Source organism: Pelobates fuscus, chromosome 7 (genome assembly GCF_036172605.1).
Source record: "Pelobates fuscus isolate aPelFus1 chromosome 7, aPelFus1.pri, whole genome shotgun sequence".
NCBI classification, from domain to species: Eukaryota; Metazoa; Chordata; class Amphibia; order Anura; family Pelobatidae; genus Pelobates; species Pelobates fuscus.
Window position 1 is genome coordinate 3,105,906 of NC_086323.1, and position 19,784 is coordinate 3,125,689.

General features: G+C 52.1%; 1 protein-coding gene across 1 annotated transcript in view; it reads right to left on the reverse strand.

Annotated features, from left to right (window-relative positions):
* Positions 1-3,292: 3,292 nt before the first annotated feature.
* Positions 3,293-19,784, reverse strand: part of MCOLN2 (mucolipin TRP cation channel 2) — a 49,735-nt gene continuing 33,243 nt past the window's right edge. Inside the window, exons 12-14 of the mRNA XM_063427136.1 lie at positions 12,887-13,093; positions 3,738-3,868; positions 3,293-3,559 (exon numbers count right to left, since the gene is read on the reverse strand). Coding sequence (XP_063283206.1) covers positions 3,523-3,559; positions 3,738-3,868; positions 12,887-13,093 — 375 coding nt within the window. The 3' untranslated portion in view covers positions 3,293-3,522. The remainder of the gene's footprint in view (positions 3,560-3,737; positions 3,869-12,886; positions 13,094-19,784) is intronic.

Genomic DNA, 19,784 nt, shown 5'->3' on the forward strand with positions numbered 1-19,784 from the left:
GGTCGGGAGATTGGTGCTGACAGTAGCTGTCGGTGTATCTGGAAAGGGTATTATCGCCTAAACGTTTTTTAACCTCTGGTGAGCAAAACGGTCCGTTACACCTACCTAAGGGGTTAAATGACTTTATTACTTATGTGATGAGCAGCGGGTGGGGGCCCTAAATAACAATAAGGGGGGGGGGGCTACTAAAGAGACTGACAGGTAAGTCTCTACATTTACCTGTTACAGCACTCTGATAGGTTAGCTTGAAATCCCCCAATCAGAGTGCTCTGTGTCATTTTACACAGCGTGGGAAAGTTCTTTAGAATTTTCCCACATTGTGCAATTGGATTCATAACACTCTGATTGGTGGATTAAGTAACCAATCAGAGAGTTATGAGTCAAATGAGTCAAAGGGGGGTTGGTAGGGGTATTTTTTTGGGGGGTGACTAGGGGTCTGGGACCTGGGGGTGTAAATTTTTATTTAGGGCCCCCACTTGCCGCTGGGGGCTGGGGTGGGAGGGTATTCGGTCCCCCCCTTATTGTTATTTAGGGCCCCACTCGCCACGCAGGGGTCGGGGCCTGGTGGGGGGGAGGACATTAGGTTCCCCCCCTTTATTGTTATTTAGGGCCCCCACCCGTCATGCAGGGGTGGGGGCCAGGGGGGAGGGCAGTAGGTCCCCCTCAATTATTTATGGCCCCCACCCACCACTCAGGGGTGGGGGCTGGGGGGAGGATAGTAGGTCCCCTCCCCTTATTATTTAGGGCCACCACCCGCCATGCAGGGGTGGGGGCCAGGGGAGGGGACAGTAGGTTCCCTCCCCAAATTCTTATTTATGGCCTCCACCCACCAGGAGTGGGGGTTGTGAGGGAGGACATTAGGTGTCTCCCTCCCCCCCCAATTTTTATTTATGGCCTGCACACAATGCACAGGGGTGGGGGCTGGGGGGGAGGACAGTAGGTCCCCCCCCAATTTTTATTTATGGCCTGCACACAATGCACAGGGGTGGGGGCTGGGGGGGGAGGACAGTAGGTCCCCCCCCCAATTTTTATATATGGCCCCCACCCACCGCTCACAGGTGGGGGCCGGGGGGGGGGAGGACAGTAGGTTCCCCCCTCTTATTGTTATTTAGGGCCCCCACCCGCCGTGCAGGGGTGGGGGCAATTTTTTATTATTATTATTTTTTATTTTTTTTTAACAGTGAACACGGGCGGCTCACTGTTTAATAGACATGCCCCTACTAGCTGGGTTACATGCTGCACTGGCCAATCACAGTCATGCCATTAGTAGGCATGACTGTGATGGCTTCTAAGGGCACACAAGTCAAACGCTTGTTGATTGGCTGCCCTGCAGCCTTTCAAAACGCGTCATTAAATCGACGAACACGATCTCCAACCCGAACATACAGTTCGGTACGAACCCAAATTTTTCAGTGAAGAGGAATATGTTACAGGTATCAAAAGATCCCCAAATTTTCCACTTCTTAATAAGTGATTGAACAGTACTGACTGTAATTTTCAAGGCTTTGGATATCTTTTTATATCCTTTTCTATCTTTATAAACTTCCATTATCTTATTAAGCAAGACCTTTTGACAGTTCTTTTCTGCTCCCCATGGCTCAGTATCAGTATCTGACCTGCTCAGTGCATCCACGTGAGAGCTAACAAACTCATTGACGATTTATACACAGACACTAACTGCAATTTAAAAAGCCACAGAAGTGGGAAATTAACCTTTAATTGCCATTTTAACTTGTGTGTTTAACATTGTGGGTCTGTAACAAGGCCAAAGATTCAAGCATATGTAAACTTTTGATCAGGGCCATTTGAGTGATTTCTGTTTTCATTATGATTTAAAAAGGAGCCAAACAGCTATATGATAATAAATGGCTCCTTGATCACTGGTGTATGGCATGTGTTTGCTGCAGTGTGGTACATGGCTGGTGCTATAGTGTACGTGGCTGCTGTAGTGTGGTACATGGCTGGTGCTGTAGTCCATGTGGCTGCTGTAGCGGTGTATGGCACATGGCTTCTGTAGTGTGGTACATGGCTGGAGGTGTATGGCACGTGGCTGGTGGTGTATGGTACATGGCTGCTGTAGTGGTGTATGGCATGTGGCTTCTGTAGTGGTGTATGGCACGTGGCTGGTGGTGTATGGCATAATACACACTCGTTCAGGTATTTAGTTTACTGCCCTTACCCTCACTATTACTGGACAATAGGTCCCCATTATCATTTAGAGCCCCAAACACTGCCAATAGGTGGGGGCTAGGGGGACAACAATTTAGTAATTTTATTTGTTGTAATTTGTATTCATTCGTCTTTCAGACAAATGTATGCATAGCCGAAATACTGAAGAAAACGAGTGCCCACATCTTCTGTGAAGTGGGCATATGTGGGAATTTCAAGGTAGACGTAATTTCCAGGACACTAAATGGCGGCGCTTAGGACGTAGGTGACCACGACAGTAAACTAAAAGTATAACAGACTTGGCTAATTTGGCCTTAAATTTTAAATTAATTTCTAATTGACCTTGAATTCTCACGTTGGTGAATAACTGGTGAGGATTATGTCCTGTGAGATGTAGGAGCACAGGGACCAAAGGATGACTTTTCTAGATTTAACATACGAGACTAAAAAGAACCAAAAGCATCAACTTTATCAACGCTGGCTTTTTACGAAGAAGCAGCCAAGAACAGAATCCAAACATATCTGACAACTCTACATGTGGAACTTGCCAGTCAACCCAGAGCTCATACTTCATCACCCCGGACCTCCCTCTTCAGCCGCTCTCACAGCACCTAGATCCAGCCTTGTGCCCCGGGCCCATGCCCTGCATCACATCAGTAAACATTATTTCCACCAACGGGCGATTAAATAATCAGGGCAGCTCACAGATTGGTTGAAGTTTTACGTTAGAACACATTGTGTCCGTCATTAGTGATTATTTCTGAAAATCTGCAGAACGCATAATTAGACCATTCCAAGCAAAACAGAACATCACAGACATTGATTTCCAAAGAAAGTGAATTTACTTTATTTATATCAGTTTACAAATCAATTATTATTTTTTACAGACTTTTCCCACACACATTTACAAAATGAACGACTTGTGCTCGAATACAGTTATTTACTAAGAATCCGGTTCTAAATCAGTTCTGAAACATTAACATTGTGCTTGGACGAAGGCGCCAAAGTAGATTTCTCACCCTGAATTGCCGACTGTTGTACTTCCTCATGGATATTGCACTGAGTATACAGGTTTCAATAAACATATTTTAATTAGTTACAATAAAACAAAAACACTATTTACTATTGAAGTAGGAGTGTTGCAGATCAGATTTACGTGATAAGACAGCAGCACCGTTCCGGTGTGATTATGTCCCTGGGAAAACCGCGCCACGAATTAAGTAAACTCTGAAATAACGGGACGAGAGGCGGCTCCTGAGCTAGATTCACGCATTCAGTCACCGGATACACTAAACGTTGTTTTATGGACCATATCTTGTAACCAGCAGGTCCAGACCACGCTCTGCATGAGGCTCACTTTGCCAGGATCAGGTCATCATCTCCACACGGTCTGTACAGGAAGCAAAGCAGATTATATCAAGATGGGTATTTGCTGAGTATTAAAGTTTTGCTGAGTATTACAGAGTTTTATCAGAGACCACTCATGGATGGAACATGGGAGTGCACAAATAAATAGATATCCTCAATATAAACACCTTCAGCCCACCATATTGCATCATTGCACTAACCTGGTGCAACAGCTGAGGAAGGAAACAGATTTTTCTGGCTTTTTCCCAAAGTTATCCACATTGTCCTTAATATCACTTCCCCGCATGAATTCATGGAGGTCAGTAGCTGGGAAACCATGTTCCTGGTATTTCTAGGAGAGGATATAAAGGTCAGTGACTGGGAATCGGTGTTCTTGGTATTTCTAGGAGAGGATATAAGGGTCAGTGACTAGGAATCGGTGTCCCTGGTATTTCTAGGAGAGGATGTAAAGGTCAGTGACTGGGAATCAGTGCTCCTGGTATTTCTAGGAGAGGGTGTAAAGGTCAGTGACTGGGAATCGGTGTTCTTGGTATTTCTAGGAGAGGATATAAGGGTCAGTGACTAGGAATCGGTGCTCCTGGTATTTCTAGGAGAGGGTGTAAAGGTCAGTGACTGGGAATCAGTGCTCCTGGTATTTCTAGGAGAGGGTGTAAAGGTCAGTGACTGGGAATCGGTGTTCCTGGTATTTCTAGGAGAGGATATGAAAGTCAGTGACTGGGAATCGGTGTTCCTGGTATTTCTAGGAGAGGATGTAAAGGTCAGTGACTGGGAATCGGTGCTCCTGGTATTTCTAGGAGAGGGTGTAAAGGTCAGTGACTGGGAATCGGTGTTCCTGGTATTTCTAGGAGAGGGTGTAAAGGTCAGTGACTGGGAATCGGTGCTCCTGGTATTTCTAGGAGAGGATGTAAAGGTCAGTGACTGGGAATCAGTGCTCCTGGTATTTCTAGGAGAGGATGTAAAGGTCAGTGACTGGGAATCGGTGTTCCTGGTATTTCTAGGAGAGGATATACGGGTCAGTGACTGGGAATCGGTGTCCCTGGTATTTCTAGGAGAGGATGTAAAGGTCAGTGACTGGGAATCGATGCTCCTGGCATTTCTAGGAGTGGATGTAAAGGTCAGTGACTGGGAATCGGTGCTCCTGGTATTTCTAGGAGAGGATGTAAAGGTCAGTGACTGGGAATCGGTGCTCCTGGCATTTCTAGGAGTGGATGTAAAGGTCAGTGACTGTGAATCGGTGTTCCTGGTATTTCTAGGAGAGGATGTAAAGGTCAGTGACTGGGAATCGGTGTTCCTGATTTTTCCGAGGGGATGGCGACAAAAGTGCCAATATTCTACACGGTTAGATGCAGTAAAGTTCGATATAAAAAATATATTCTAGGACTCCGTGAAATTATGAACATACAAGTTGCAATACACTCTCATGGCTATTTTATCCCCTTTTAATGTACAACATGTGGGGATTTATTCACACTATGTGGCCAAACCGTGTTTAAGTCCACCTCAGTTTACAGAGTGCTTTAATTCCAATGTTTCATCACGGGAGAAAACCTGAACTGCAAGTTGGAACACTTACTGTAACACTGCGAACCCTCCTGCAATTTAAATACTTGCATGCATTTCAATGTAGCTCACCCATGGAAGGATGGGTGGTGGGATATTCGGGTACTGTGAAAGCCGAGCTGGACTTTAACATGATATGACCATAGGGTGAAATCAATCTCATGTAGCAGACAGACGATTCCACATTTCTTACATTTGTGTTTTGCGCGCTGAGCCTGGTTTGTGCATAATTTGGACATTTCAGGATCCAGCAGCTACATGTTTTGGGTGTGTCCCTACATTTTCTATTTATAAAGCTAAAACTGATGAGAAATATATAAAAGCTAAGTGCACGTAGAGCTAGGGACGGATTAGGAGCTCATTTGGGCCTGGTGCGGACAGCTACTATAGGCCTAATTACAGAATCTTTTTGAAAGAAAACACTCCTGGGGGTCCTGTATCTGGTGGAAGTGATGTCAGCGGGAAACTTACAGGAAAACACATAAGAAGACACATACCCTGTGCTAAGCCAACGCTTTCATCCTTCAACCCAATCCATACCTACCGGCATCAAAATCCTGTGAAGCGGATGTCGGTAGGTCGGGTTAAAAAGGGGTAGGTCTGCCCAAAGATTTGGAAGGTCAGGTTGGAGTGAATGCATGCTAATCCAGCCAACTAGCGGTGGACTAGGCAGATGTTAGCACTCTGAGGTTGGCACAAACATGTCTCTACACTTTCTGGGGACAGTGCCTAGTGTCACTCAGTTCTCACTTGTTCACTCCTCTCCTTTCCTTCTTACTATTAGGTAGCAGCTCCCTGCAGTCTAGGACGTAGTGAGTGTAGAAGAAAGGGCACAAGTTGCAGTGTTAGAGACTGAAGATAATTTACATAGTGTGCAAAGTCCGCTTTATCTGAACTAGCTTATAGTCCGACAGTCCAAATGTCACGGACAGACAGGATCCAACAGGAAAATATAAGGGAAGCAAATTCTAAAATAACAACAAGCGTATTACCGGACCTTAGAATGACCGGATTAAACGCAAATAGAATAGTACAATACAAGCCGGGGTCAGGGATACAGAATACAGAATAAACTTAAGGAAAAAGCAAAGGACAAGGACAAGCAGAATGGAGAATGGAGAATAGTCAAAGATAAAAAAACACAAGAAATAAACGCACTCTCGGATAAACCACAAAATGGAAACCATGACAGGGCATCAAACAATTAGTAAAGTGAGTTTAAATTACATCAGAAGGATTCCCATTGGTTGCTGGGACCTGGTGATGCCAAAATGTGCGTGCAGGTCGATGACCTGACTATGCACGCATGTCCACATCACCAGCGTCACAATCTGTGTCTGTACCTTTAAATCGCGGCTTGTGGAAGCAGCCAGCATCCAAGGAAACACTAGTGCGACTATCGGACGTGTAGTGTAGAGAGTAGAGGTATGTTTATTTTCTCTGTGTCCGTGCTGTTCGGGCGCGGACACGCGATCACGCCGGCCGTGCCCATGTATGTGGTTGTGCCAGCTACCACCCGGTCGCAGCCTTGTGGCCGCCCCGATCCGGCTGTGTGACACCACACAGATAATGTTACCCTACATCCCTCCTAAATTTTCATACTTAATTTGCTCTGCACAAAGTAAGAGCAAGAGTGAAAAAAAAAAAACGTTACAGAGCGATATTACATTTTTTTAATTAACGGGTCTAATTCCATGGGACTGGACTTTCATTAACCACTATGCTAAGCTGGCCCTGCGGGAGCCCTGTAGCAGTCTTGTTCCTCTCTGTTGTCTGTACCCCCCTTGTTCATTCCCCGAATGGAGAATGAGTGGTCACCCTTTTATATCCCCAAACACTGATCACCCCTGGCCTGTTAACTTCATATGAGCAAATAACTCAAGTACTTTCCCTGGGTGGCCGCCTTTTGTATAACCAAAGTGAATGGCGGCCATTTTATCTCCCGAACACAGGCAGCTGTACATGGTCGAATGCATGGAACCCTTTTCGGCTACTCGATCCCGCAAACCCATGGGCAAACTGTACCTCTGCCCATTCCACTTCCAGACCAGCTAGGACAACAACGTTCGGAAGATAGGAACTACCGACTGCGGGGAGCATTTGCTCCCTAAAAGCCAGGGAGAACATTTGTCGGTGTTCACACAGTGTGGCGGGACCACTGCCTGTTCGAGAATTGCCTGTCTGATAGTATGTTTATATCCCCACCTTTTTCATATCTTCTGCCCGCTCCCCATTTGGGGCAGTCCCTTTTTCCCGTGCTTGGCCTCCCAGGTACAGAGGCTCATGGGATGAAGACCCAGGATGTGGGAAACCCTGTGTTTGGCTGGCGGGCTTTTGGAGACAAAGCCCTTTCCCGCATTAGGTTACACAGGGGGTTATGCTTAAAAGCCATGTGTTGCCAATAAAGTGGTTGTTGTACCTCCAGAACTGTGTGTCTTCCAGTTACTAGGGGGAAGTGGATCTCTTTATGCCCTAAAGGGTTCCTGTTCAGCTGAAGGAAGGGAAATAGCGGAGTAGACCGGTCCGGTTGGGCTACCAGGTGGTCCTTTACATACAGGAACTCCTGAAAGTAGACCGGCCATTGTCCCTTTTCCTCTGAAAATATTTTGGAACTATGTTGGGCTATCACCTCTGTCAATGGTGATTCTGTTCTACCAAAGGGATCTGAGCGCTATTAGGACAACTTGGGGTTCAGACCTGGGCTATTCGAGGATATATACATTGAGGGATTCCTGTGTTTTATGAATATGTTTTTGGGGTGTTTTATGTATTTCTTTTGTGGTTCCCTGTAACTGAGAAATAATTAAGTTGCTAGTCTTTGTCTCAATTATCTCCCAGACACGGACGCCTGGGAGGGGTTTGTGTTGGTTTGAATTGAGGCCCCCATGTTGGGGGTCTGTGTATAAAGAGACTGATATGGCATAATAAAAATCAATCAGCATGCACATGGGAGGGGGACTCCTTAACACTCAAAACAAAGGGTGAAATAGGTCATACTGCCTGAGCAAGTGGGGGTGGGGGTTAAAGCACCCGATACAAGTGGAGAAAGTTTGAGACTCCAATTCTGTGTGTGTTTAGTGAGGAGTGTGTCCAGTGTCTGTGTGAGAGAGATGAATTAATACTGCTTTGTGCACAAAAAGGGTGAACTTTATGTCATTCAGTAAGGGAAGGCTCACAGAGGGAGCGTGATGTCATACAGTAAGGGAAGGCTCACAGAGGGAGCGTGATGTCATACAGTAAGGGAAGGCACACAGAGGGAGCGTGATGTCATACAGTAAGGGAAGGCACACAGAGGGAGCGTGATGTCATACAGTAAGGGAAGGCACACAGAGGAAGCGTGATGTCATATAGTAAGGGAAGGCACACAGAGGGAGCGTGATGTCATACAGTAAGGGAAGGCTCACTGAGGGGGAATTATGTCATACAGTAAAGGAAGGCTCACAGAGGGAGCTTGATGTCATACAGTAAGGGAAGGCACACAGAGGGAGCGTGATGTCATACAGTAAGGCACACAGAGGGAGCGTGATGTCATACAGTAAGGGAAGGCACACAGAGGGAGCGTGATGTCATACAGTAAGGGAAGGCACAAAGAGGGAGCGTGATGTCACACAGTAAGGGAAGGCTCACAGAGGGAGCGTGATGTCATACAGTAAGGGAAGGCTCACAGAGGGAGCATGATGTCATACAGTAAGGGAAGGCACACAGAGGGAGCGTGATGTCATACAGTAAGGGAAGGCTCACAGAGGGAGCATGATGTCATACAGTAAGGGAAGGCACACAGAGGGAGCGTGATGTCATACAGTAAGGGAAGGCACACAGAGGGAGCGTGATGTCATACAGTAAGGGAAGGCACACAGAGGGAGCGTGATGTCATACAGTAAGGGAAGGCACACAGAGGGAGCATTATGTCATACAGTAAGGGAAGGCACACAGAGGAAGCGTGATGTCATACAGTAAGGGAAGGCACACAGAGGGAGCATGATGTCATACAGTAAGGGAAGGCACACAGAGGAAGCGTGATGTCATACAGTAATGGAAGGCACACAGAGGAAGCGTGATGTCATACAGTAAGGGAAGGCTCACAGAGGGAGCATTATGTCATACAGTAAGGGAAGGCACACAGAGGAAGCGTGATGTCATACAGTAAGGGAAGGCACACAGAGGAAGCGTGATGTCATTCAGTAAGGGAAGGCTCACAGAGGGAGCGTGATGTCATACAGTAAGGGAAAGCACACAGAGGGAGCGTGATGTCATACAGTAAGGGAAGGCTCACAGAGGGAGCGTGATGTCATACAGTAAGGGAAGGCACACAGAGGGAGCGTGATGTCATACAGTAAGGGAAGGCACACAGAGGGAGCGTGATGTCATACAGTAAGGGAAGGCTCACCGAGGGAGCGTGATGTCATACAGTAAGGGAAGGCTCACAGAGGAAGCGTGATGTCATACAGTAAGGGAAGGCAAACAGAGGGAGCGTGATGTCATGCAATAAGGGAAGGCACACAGAGGGAGCGTGATGTCATACAGTAAGGGAAGGCTCACAGAGGGATCGTGATGTCATACAGTAAGGGAAGGCTCACAGAGGGATCGTGATGTCATACAGTAAGGGAAGGCACACAGAGGGAGTGTGATGTCATGCAATAAGGGAAGGCACACAGAGGGAGCGTGATGTCATACAGTAAGGGAAGGCTCACAGAGGAAGCGTGATGTCATACAGTAAGGGAAGGCTCACAGAGGGAGCGTGATGTCATACAGTAAGGGAAGGCTCACAGAGGGAGCGTGATGTCATACAGTAAGGGAAAGCTCACAGAGGGAGCGTGATGTCATACAGTAAGGGAAGGCTCACAGAGGGAGCGTGATGTCATACAGTAAGGGAAGGCTCACAGAGGGAGCGTGATGTCATACAGTAAGGGAAGGCACACAGAGGAAGCGTGATGTCATACAGTAAGGGAAGGCGCACAAAGGGAGCGTGAGGTCATACAGTAAGGGAAGGCATACAGAGGAAGCGTGATGTCATACAGTAAGGGAAGGCACACAAAGGGAGCGTGAGGTCATACAGCGTGATGTCATACAGTAAGGGAAGGCTCACAGAGGAAGCGTGATGTCATACATTAAGGGAAGGCACACAGAGGGAGCGTGATGTCATACAGTAAGGGAAGGCTCACAGAGGGAGCGTGATGTCATACAGTAAGGGAAGACTCACAGAGGGAGCGTGATGTCATACAGTAAGGGAAGGCACACAGAGGAAGCGTGATGCTATACAGTAAGGGAAGGCACACAGAGGAAGCGTGATGCCATACAGTAAGGGAAGGCACACAGAGGAAGCGTGATGCCATACAGTAAGGGAAGGCACACAGAGGAAGCGTGATGTCATACAGTAAGGGAAGGCACACAGAGGAAGCTTGATGTCATACAGTAAGGGAAGGCACACAGAGGAAGCTTGATGTCATACAGTAAGGGAAGGCACACAGAGGAAGCTTGATGTCATACAGTAAGGGAAGGCTCACAGAGGGAGCGTGATGTCATACAGTAAGGGAAGGCTCACAGAGGGAGCGTGATGTCATGCAATAAGGGAAGGCTCACAGAGGGAGCGTGATGTCATGCAATAAGGGAAGGCTCACAGAGGAAGCGTGATGTCATACAGTAAGGGAAGGCAAACAGAGGGAGCGTGATGTCATGCAATAAGGGAAGGCACACAGAGGGAGCGTGACGTCATACAGTAAGGGAAGGCTCACAGAGGGAGCGTGATGTCATACAGTAAGGGAAGGCTCACAGAGGAAGCGTGATGTCATACAGTAAGGGAAGGCAAACAGAGGGAGCGTGATGTCATGCAATAAGGGTAGGCACACAGAGGGAGTGTGATGTCATGCATTAAGGGAAGGCACACAGAGGGAGCGTGATGTCATACAGTAAGGGAAGGCTCACAGAGGAAGCGTGATGTCATACAGTAAGGGAAGGCTCACAGAGGGAGCGTGATGTCATACAGTAAGGTAAGGCTCACAGAGGGAGCGTGATGTCATACAGTAAGGGAAGGCTCACAGAGGGAGCGTGATGTCATACAGTAAGGGAAGGCACACAGAGGGAGCGTGATGTCATACAGTAAGGGAAGGCTCACAGAGGGAGCGTGATGTCATACAGTAAGGGGAGACTCACAGAGGGAGCGTGATGTCATACAGTAAGGGAAGGCACACAGAGGGAGCGTGATGTCATACAGTAAGGGAAGGCTCACAGAGGGAGCGTGATGTCATACAGTAAGGGAAGGCACACAGAGGGAGCGTGATGTCATACAGTAAGGGAAGGCTCACAGAGGGAGCGTGATGTCATACAGTAAGGGAAGGCACACAGAGGGAGCGTGATGTCATACAGTAAGGGAAGGCTCACAGAGGGAGCGTGATGTCATACAGTAAGGGAAGGCTCACAGAGGGAGCGTGATGTCATACAATAAGGGAAGGTACACAGAGGAAGCGTGATGTCATTCAGTAAGGGAAGGCTCACAGAGGGAGCGTGATGTCATACAGTAAGGGAAGGCTCACAGAGGGAGCGTGATGTCATACAGTAAGGGAAGGCTCACAGAGGGAGCGTGATGTCATACAGTAAGGGAAGGCTCACAGAGGGAGCGTGATGTCATACAGTAAGGGAAGGCACACAGAGGGAGCGTGATGTCATACAGTAAGGGAAGGCTCACAGAGGGAGCGTGATGTCATACAGTAAGGGAAGGCACACAGAGGGAGCGTGATGTCATACAGTAATGGAAGGCTCACAGAGGGAGCGTGATGTCATACAGTAAGGGAAGGCTCACAGAGGGAGCATTATGTCATACAGTAAGGGAAGGCTCACAGAGGGATCGTGATGTCATACAGTAAGGGAAGGCACACAGAGGGAGTGTGATGTCATGCAATAAGGGAAGGCACACAGAGGAAGCGTGATGTCATACAGTAAGGGAAGGCTCACAGAGGGAGCGTGATGTCATACAGTAAGGGAAGGCTCACAGAGGGAGCGTGATGTCATACAGTAAGGGAAGGCTCACAGAGGAAGCGTGATGTCATACAGTGAGGGAAGGAACACAGAGGGAGCGTGATGTCATACAGTAAGGGAAGGCTCACAGAGGGAGCGTGATGTCATACAGTAAGGGAAGGCTCACAGAGGGAGCGTGATGTCATACAATAAGGGAAGGCACACAGAGGGAGCGTGATGTCATACAATAAGGGAAGGCACACAGAGGGAGCGTGATGTCATACAGTAAGGGAAGGCTCACAGAGGGAGTGTGATGTCATACAGTAAGGGAAGGCACACAGAGGGAGCGTGATGTCATACAATAAGGGAAGGTACACAGAGGGAGCGTGATGTCATACAGTAAGGGAAGGCTCACAGAGGGAGCGTGATGTCATACAGTAAGGGAAGGCTCACAGAGGGAGCGTGATGTCATACAATAAGGGAATGTACACAGAGGAAGCGTGATGTCATTCAGTAAGGGAAGGCTCACAGAGGGAGCGTGATGTCATACAGTAAGGGAAGGCTCACAGAGGGAGCGTGATGTCATACAGTAAGGGAAGGCTCACAGAGGGAGCGTGATGTCATACAGTAAGGGAAGGCTCACAGAGGGAGCGTGATGTCATACAGTAAGGGAAGGCACACAGAGGGAGCGTGATGTCATACAGTAAGGGAAGGCTCACAGAGGGAGCGTGATGTCATACAGTAAGGGAAGGCTCACAGAGGGAGCGGAACACAAACCCTTGTATTGAGGTGCGATAAAAGAGACAATGTGTCTTATTTAAACTTTTGATTATCTCACCTTTATGGTTTCATAGGAGTCCGTGATGAGTGCGATGAACAGGCTGAGAACCATGTACATAAAGAGAGAGATGAACGAATATAGATAGAGACGGCTGAATAACCAAACCAATAAGCTCTTCTGTTGAATCTGCGCAAACGTTGCAAACATGTCATCGCCATTCACCAGCGAGAAAAGACATTCTGCCACCGTGTTGAGATCCTCAAACTGCCGCGGCAAAAACAGCAATTATTAAACAGCACGTCAGTCATTACAAGCACCGCAGACACACAACAACCTTCAGAGACAACCATTTGTAACCCATCAACATGTAATGCATAGGTTGGGGCCGGATTCAGGTTACACGGCAGAAACTCTTAATCCTACAAATGTCCTACTTCATTCTTGATAGGGAGTGACTTTACCAGGATATCCGCAAATGCCAATCAATCCTTTCCCACACCCAGTGCACCCTCAACGGGTTTCCTAATAATTCGCTGTATTGGTTCTCGGATCCTCTCTGAAAGGTGCTAGACTAATATCTGAATTTGTAGATTTTTGTTTGTCTTGTATATATTCTAATGTATATGATAAAGGGTACAACTTTGGGTAACCTCAATAAAGAAACTAAGCTAAACTAGAACCATACAGTGTAACCCTCAGGAATATACCTGCTGGCCACTGATTATATAACGGGAATACTACCCCCAGTGGCCACTTAGGGATTTATCATAAAAGAGACACCGTAAACACTTTTACACAAACACATTTGTTAGTATTTTTACATTTGTGTTTTTCTTACTAAATACTCAATAAAGATTTTTTATTTTGATGTATTTGTAGACATTATGCATGTCTAAAGATCTTAGGATTAGATCCCTTTGGGTTCTAGTGGAGGTATTTACTTCACATCCCTTTTTCTGGGATTTCACAAGGATTTAACATGAGAAGGTAATGGGCTTTTTAGAAAAACTGCAAAAACACCCAAAAACTTTATTTTAGAAAACAATTACCGGTAATACTTTTAGTGGGATGCGTCATGTGACCGCATGGAAATCAGAAGCAATATGTTCACTGATCAGTCACAGAGTGACCGAACCCCCCTCCCCCGCACTGCACCAGTCACAGAACAGTGTGACCGAACTCTCCCCCGCACTGCGCCAGTCACAGCACAGAGTGACCGAACTCTCCCCCCGCACTGCGCAAGTCACAGCACAGAGTGACCAAACTCTCCCCCCGCACTGCGCAAGTCACAGCACAGAGTGACCGAACTCTCGCCCTGCACTGTGCCAGTCACAGCACAGAGTGACCAAACCCTCCCCCCGCACTGCGCCAGTCACAGCACAGAGTGACCGAACTCTTCCCCGCATTGCGCCAGTCACAGCACAGAGTGACCGAACTCTTCCCCGCACTGCGCCAGTCACAGCACAGAGTGACCGAACCCTCCCCCGCACTGCGCCAGTCACAGCACAGAGAGACCGAACGCTCGCCCCGCACTGCGCCAGTCACAGCACAGAGTGACCGAACCCTCCCCCTGCACTGCGCAAGTCACAGCACAGAGTGACCGAACTCTCGCCCCACACTGCGCCAGTCACAGCACAGAGTGACCGAACTCTCGCCCCGCACTGCGCCAGTCACAGCACAGAGTGACCGAACTCTCGCCCCGCACTGCGCCAGTCACAGCACAGAGTGACCAAACCCTCCCCCCGCACTGCGCCAGTGACAGCACAGAGTGACCGAACTCTTCCCCCGCACTGCGCCAGTCACAGCACAGAGTGACCGAACCCTCCCCCGCACTGCGCCAGTCACAGCACAGAGTGACCGAACGCTCGCCCCGCACTGTGCCAGTCACAGCACAGAGTGACCGAACCCTCCCCCCGCACTGCGCCAGTCACAGCACAGTGACCGAACCCTCCCCCCGCAGTGCGCCAGTCACAGCACAGTGACCGAACTCTCACCCCGCACTGCGCCAGTCACAGCACAGAGTGACCGAACTCTCGCCCCGCACTGTGCCAGTCACAGCAGAGTGACCGATCTCTCCCCCCGCACTGCGCCAGTCACAGCACAGAGTGACCGAACTCTCGCCCCGCACTGTGCCAGTCACAGCACAGAGTGACCGAACTCTCCCCCCGCACTGTGCCAGTCACAGCACCGAGTGACCGAACCCTCCCCCCACACTGCGCCAGTCACAGCACAGAGTGACCGAACTCTCGCCCCGCACTGCGCCAGTCACAGCACAGAGTGACCGAACCCTCCCGCTGCACTGGACCAGTCACAGCACAGAGTTACCGAACTCTCGCCCCGCACTGCGCCAGTCACAGCACAGAGTGACCGAACTCTTCCCCCGCACTGCGCCAGTCACAGCACAGAGTGACCGAACTCTCCCCCCGCACTGCACCAGTCACAGCACAGAGTGACCGAACTCTCCCCCCGCACTGTGCCAGTCACAGCACAGAGTGACCGAACCCTCCCCCGCACTGCGCCAGTCACAGCACAGTGACTGAACCCTCGCCCCGCACTGTGCCAGTCACAGCACAGAGTGACCGAACCATCCCCCCGCACTGCGCCAGTCACAGCACAGAGTGACCGAACCCTCCCCCCGCACTGCGCCAGTCATAGCACAGTGACCGAACCCTCCCCCCGCACTGGGCCAGTCACAGCACAAAGTGACCGAACCCCCCGCACAGCACAGAGTGACCGAACCTTCCCCCCGCACTGCACCAGTCACAGCACAGAGTGATCGAACTCTCCCCCCGCACTACGCCAGTCACAGCACAGAGTGACCGAACTCTCCCCCCGCACTGCGCCAGTCACAGCACAGAGTGACCGAACCCTCCCCCCGCACTGCGCCAGTCACAGCACAGAGTGACCGAACCCCCCGCACTGTGCCAGTCACAGCACAGAGTGACCGAACCCTCCCCCGCACTGCACCAGTCACAGCACAGAGTGACCGAACCCTCCCCCCGCACTGCACCAGTCACAGCACAGAGTGACCGAACCCTCCCCCCGCACTGCGCCAGTCACAGCACAGAGTGACCGAACCCTCCCCCCGCACTGCACCAGTCACAGCACAGAGTGACCGAACCCTCCCCCCGCACTGCGCCAGTCACAGCACAGAGTGACCGAACCCTCCCCCTGCACTGTGCCAGTCACAGCACAGAGTGACTGAACCCTCCCCCCGCACTGCGCCAGTCACTACACAGAGTGACCGAACCCTCCCCCTGCACTGAGCCAGTCACAGCACTGAGTGACCGAACCCACCCCCCGCACTGCGCCAGTCACAGCACAGAGTGACCGAACCCTCCCCCCACACTGCGCCAGTCACAGCACTGAGTGACTGAACTCTCCCCCCGCACTGTGCCAGTCACAGCACCGAGTGACCGAACCCTCCCCCCGCACTGCGCCAGTCACAGCAAAGAGTGACCGAACTCTCGCCCCGCACTGCGCCAGTCACTACACAGAGTGACCGAACCCTCCCCCTGCACTGAGCCAGTCACAGCACTGAGTGACCGAACCCCCCCCCGCACTGCGCCAGTCACAGCACAGAGTGACCGAACCCTCCCCCCACACTGCGCCAGTCACAGCACTGAGTGACTGAACTCTCCCCCCGCACTGTGCCAGTCACAGCACCGAGTGACCGAATCCTCCCCCCGCACTGCGCCAGTCACAGCAAAGAGTGACCGAACTCTCACCCCGCACTGCGCCAGTCACAGCACAGAGTGACCGAACCCTCCCCCTGCACTGGACCAGTCACAGCACAGAGTTACCGAACTCTCGCCCCGCACTGTGCCAGTCACAGCACAGAGTGACCGAACTCTTCCCCCGCACTGCGCCAGTCACAGCACAGAGTGACCGAACTCTCCCCCCGCACTGCACCAGTCACAGCACAGAGTGACCGAACTCTCCCCCCGCACTGTGCCAGTCACAGCACAGAGTGACTGAACCCTCCCCCGCACTGCGCCAGTCACAGCACAGTGACCGAACTCTCTCCCCGCACCAGTCACAGCACAGAGTGACCGAACTCTCGCCCCGCACTGTGCCAGTCACAGTGCGGAGTGACCGAACTCTCCCCCCGCACTGTGCCAGTCACAGCACCGAGTGACCGAACCCTCCCCCCGCACTGCGCCAGTCACAGCACAGAGTGACCGAACTCTCGCCCCGCACTGCGCCAGTCACAGCACAGAGTGACCGAACCCTCCCCCTGCACTGGACCAGTCACAGCACAGAGTTACCGAACTCTCGCCCCGCACTGTGCCAGTCACAGCACAGAGTGACCGAACCCTCCCCCCGCACTGCGCCAGTCACAGCACAGAGTGACCGAACCCTCCCCCCGCACTGCGCCAGTCATAGCACAGTGACCGAACCCTCCCCCCGCACTGCGCCAGTCACAGCACAAAGTGACCGAACCCCCCGCACAGCACAGAGTGACCGAACCTTCCCCCCGCACTGCACCAGTCACAGCACAGAGTGACCGAACTCGCCCCCCGCACTACGCCAGTCACAGCACAGAGTGACCGAACTCTCCTCCCGCACTGCGCCAGTCACAGCACAGAGTGACCGAACTCTCCCCCCGCACTGCACCAGTCACAGCACAGAGTGACCGAACTCTCCCCCCGCACTACGCCAGTCACAGCACAGAGTGACCGAACCCTCCCCCCGCACTGCGCAAGTCACAGCACAGAGTGACCGAACCCTCCCCCCGCACTGCGCCAGTCACAGCACAGAGTGACCGAACCCTCCCCCCGCACTGCGCCAGTCACAGCACAGAGTGACCGAACTCTCCCCCCGCACTGCGCCAGTCACAGCACAGAGTGACCGAACCCTCCCCCCGCACTGCGCCAGTCACTACACAGAGTGACCGAACCCTCCCCCTGCACTGAGCCAGTCACAGCACTGAGTGACCGAACCCACCCCCCGCACTGCGCCAGTCACAGCACAGAGTGACCGAACCCTCCCCCCACACTGCGCCAGTCACAGCACTGAGTGACCGAACCCCCCCGCACTGCGCCAGTCACAGCACAGAGTGACCGAACCCTCCCCCCGCACTGCGCCAGTCATAGCACAGTGACCGAACCCTCCCCCCGCACTGCGCCAGTCATAGCACAGTGACCGAACCCTCCCCCCGCACTGCACCAGTCACAGCACAGAGTGACCGAACCCTCCCCCCGCACTGCGCCAGTCACAGCACAGAGTGACCGAACCCTCCCCCCGCACTGCGCCAGTCACAGCACAGAGTGACCGAACCCTCCCCCCGCACTGCGCCAGTCACAGCACAGAGTGACCGAACCCTCCCCCCGCACTGCGCCAGTCACAGCACAGAGTGACCGAACCCTCCCCCCGCACTGTGCCAGTCACAGCACAGAGTGACTGAACCCTCCCCCCGCACTGCGCCAGTCACTACACAGAGTGACCGAACCCTCCCCCTGCACTGAGCCAGTCACAGCACTGAGTGACCGAACCCACCCCCCGCACTGCGCCAGTCACAGCACAGAGTGACCGAACCCTCCCCCCACACTGCGCCAGTCACAGCACTGAGTGACCGAACCCTCCCCCCGCACTGCGCCAGTCACAGCAAAGAGTGACCGAACCCTCCCCCCGCACTGTGCCAGTCACAGCACCGAGTGACCGAACCCTCCCCCCGCACTGTGCCAGTCACAGCACCGAGTGACCGAACCCTCCCCCCGCACTGCGCCAGTCACAGCAAAGAGTGACCGAACTCTCGCCCCGCACTGCGCCAGTCACAGCACAGAGTGACCGAACCCTCCCCCTGCACTGGACCAGTCACAGCACAGAGTTACCGAACTCTCGCCCCGCACTGCGCCAGTCACAGCACAGAGTGACCGAACTCTCCCCCCGCACTGCACCAGTCACAGCACAGAGTGACCGAACCCTCCCCCTGCACTGGACCAGTCACAGCACAGAGTCACCGAACTCTCCCCTCGCACTGTGCCAGTCACAGCACAGAGTGACTGAACCCTCCCCCGCACTGCGCCAGTCACAGCACAGTGACTGAACTCTCGCCCCGCACCAGTCACAGCACAGAGTGACCGAACTCTCGCCCCGCACTGTGCCAGTCACAGTGCGGAGTGACCGAACCCTCCCCCTGCACTGGACCAGTCACAGCACAGAGTTACCGAACTCTCGCCCCGCACTGCGCCAGTCACAGCACAGAGTGACCGAACTCTCCCCCCGCACTGCACCAGTCACAGCACAGAGTGACCGAACCCTCCCCCTGCACTGGACCAGTCACAGCACAGAGTCACCGAACTCTCCCCCCGCACTGTGCCAGTCACAGCACCGAGTGACCGAACCCTCCCCCCGCACTGTGCCAGTCACAGCACCGAGTGACCGAACCCTCCCCCCGCACTGCGCCAGTCACAGCACAGAGTGACCGAACTCTCGCCCCGCACTGTGCCAGTCACAGTGCGGAGTGACCGAACCCTCCCCCTGCACTGGACCAGTCACAGCACAGAGTTACCGAACTCTCGCCCCGCACTGTGCCAGTCACAGCACAGAGTGACCGAACCCTCCCCCCGCACTGCGCCAGTCACAGCACAGAGTGACCGAACCCTCCCCCCGCACTGCGCCAGTCATAGCACAGTGACCGAACCCTCCCCCCGCACTGCGCCAGTCACAGCACAAAGTGACCGAACCCCCCGCACAGCACAGAGTGACCGAACCTTCCCCCCGCACTACGCCAGTCACAGCACAGAGTGACCGAACTCTCCCCCCGCACTGCGCCAGTCACAGCACAGAGTGACCGAACTCTCCCCCCGCACTGCACCAGTCACAGCACAGAGTGACCGAACTCTCCCCCCGCACTACGCCAGTCACAGCACAGAGTGACCGAACCCTCCCCCCGCACTGCACCAGTCACAGCACAGAGTGACCGAACCCTCCCCCCGCACTGCACCAGTCA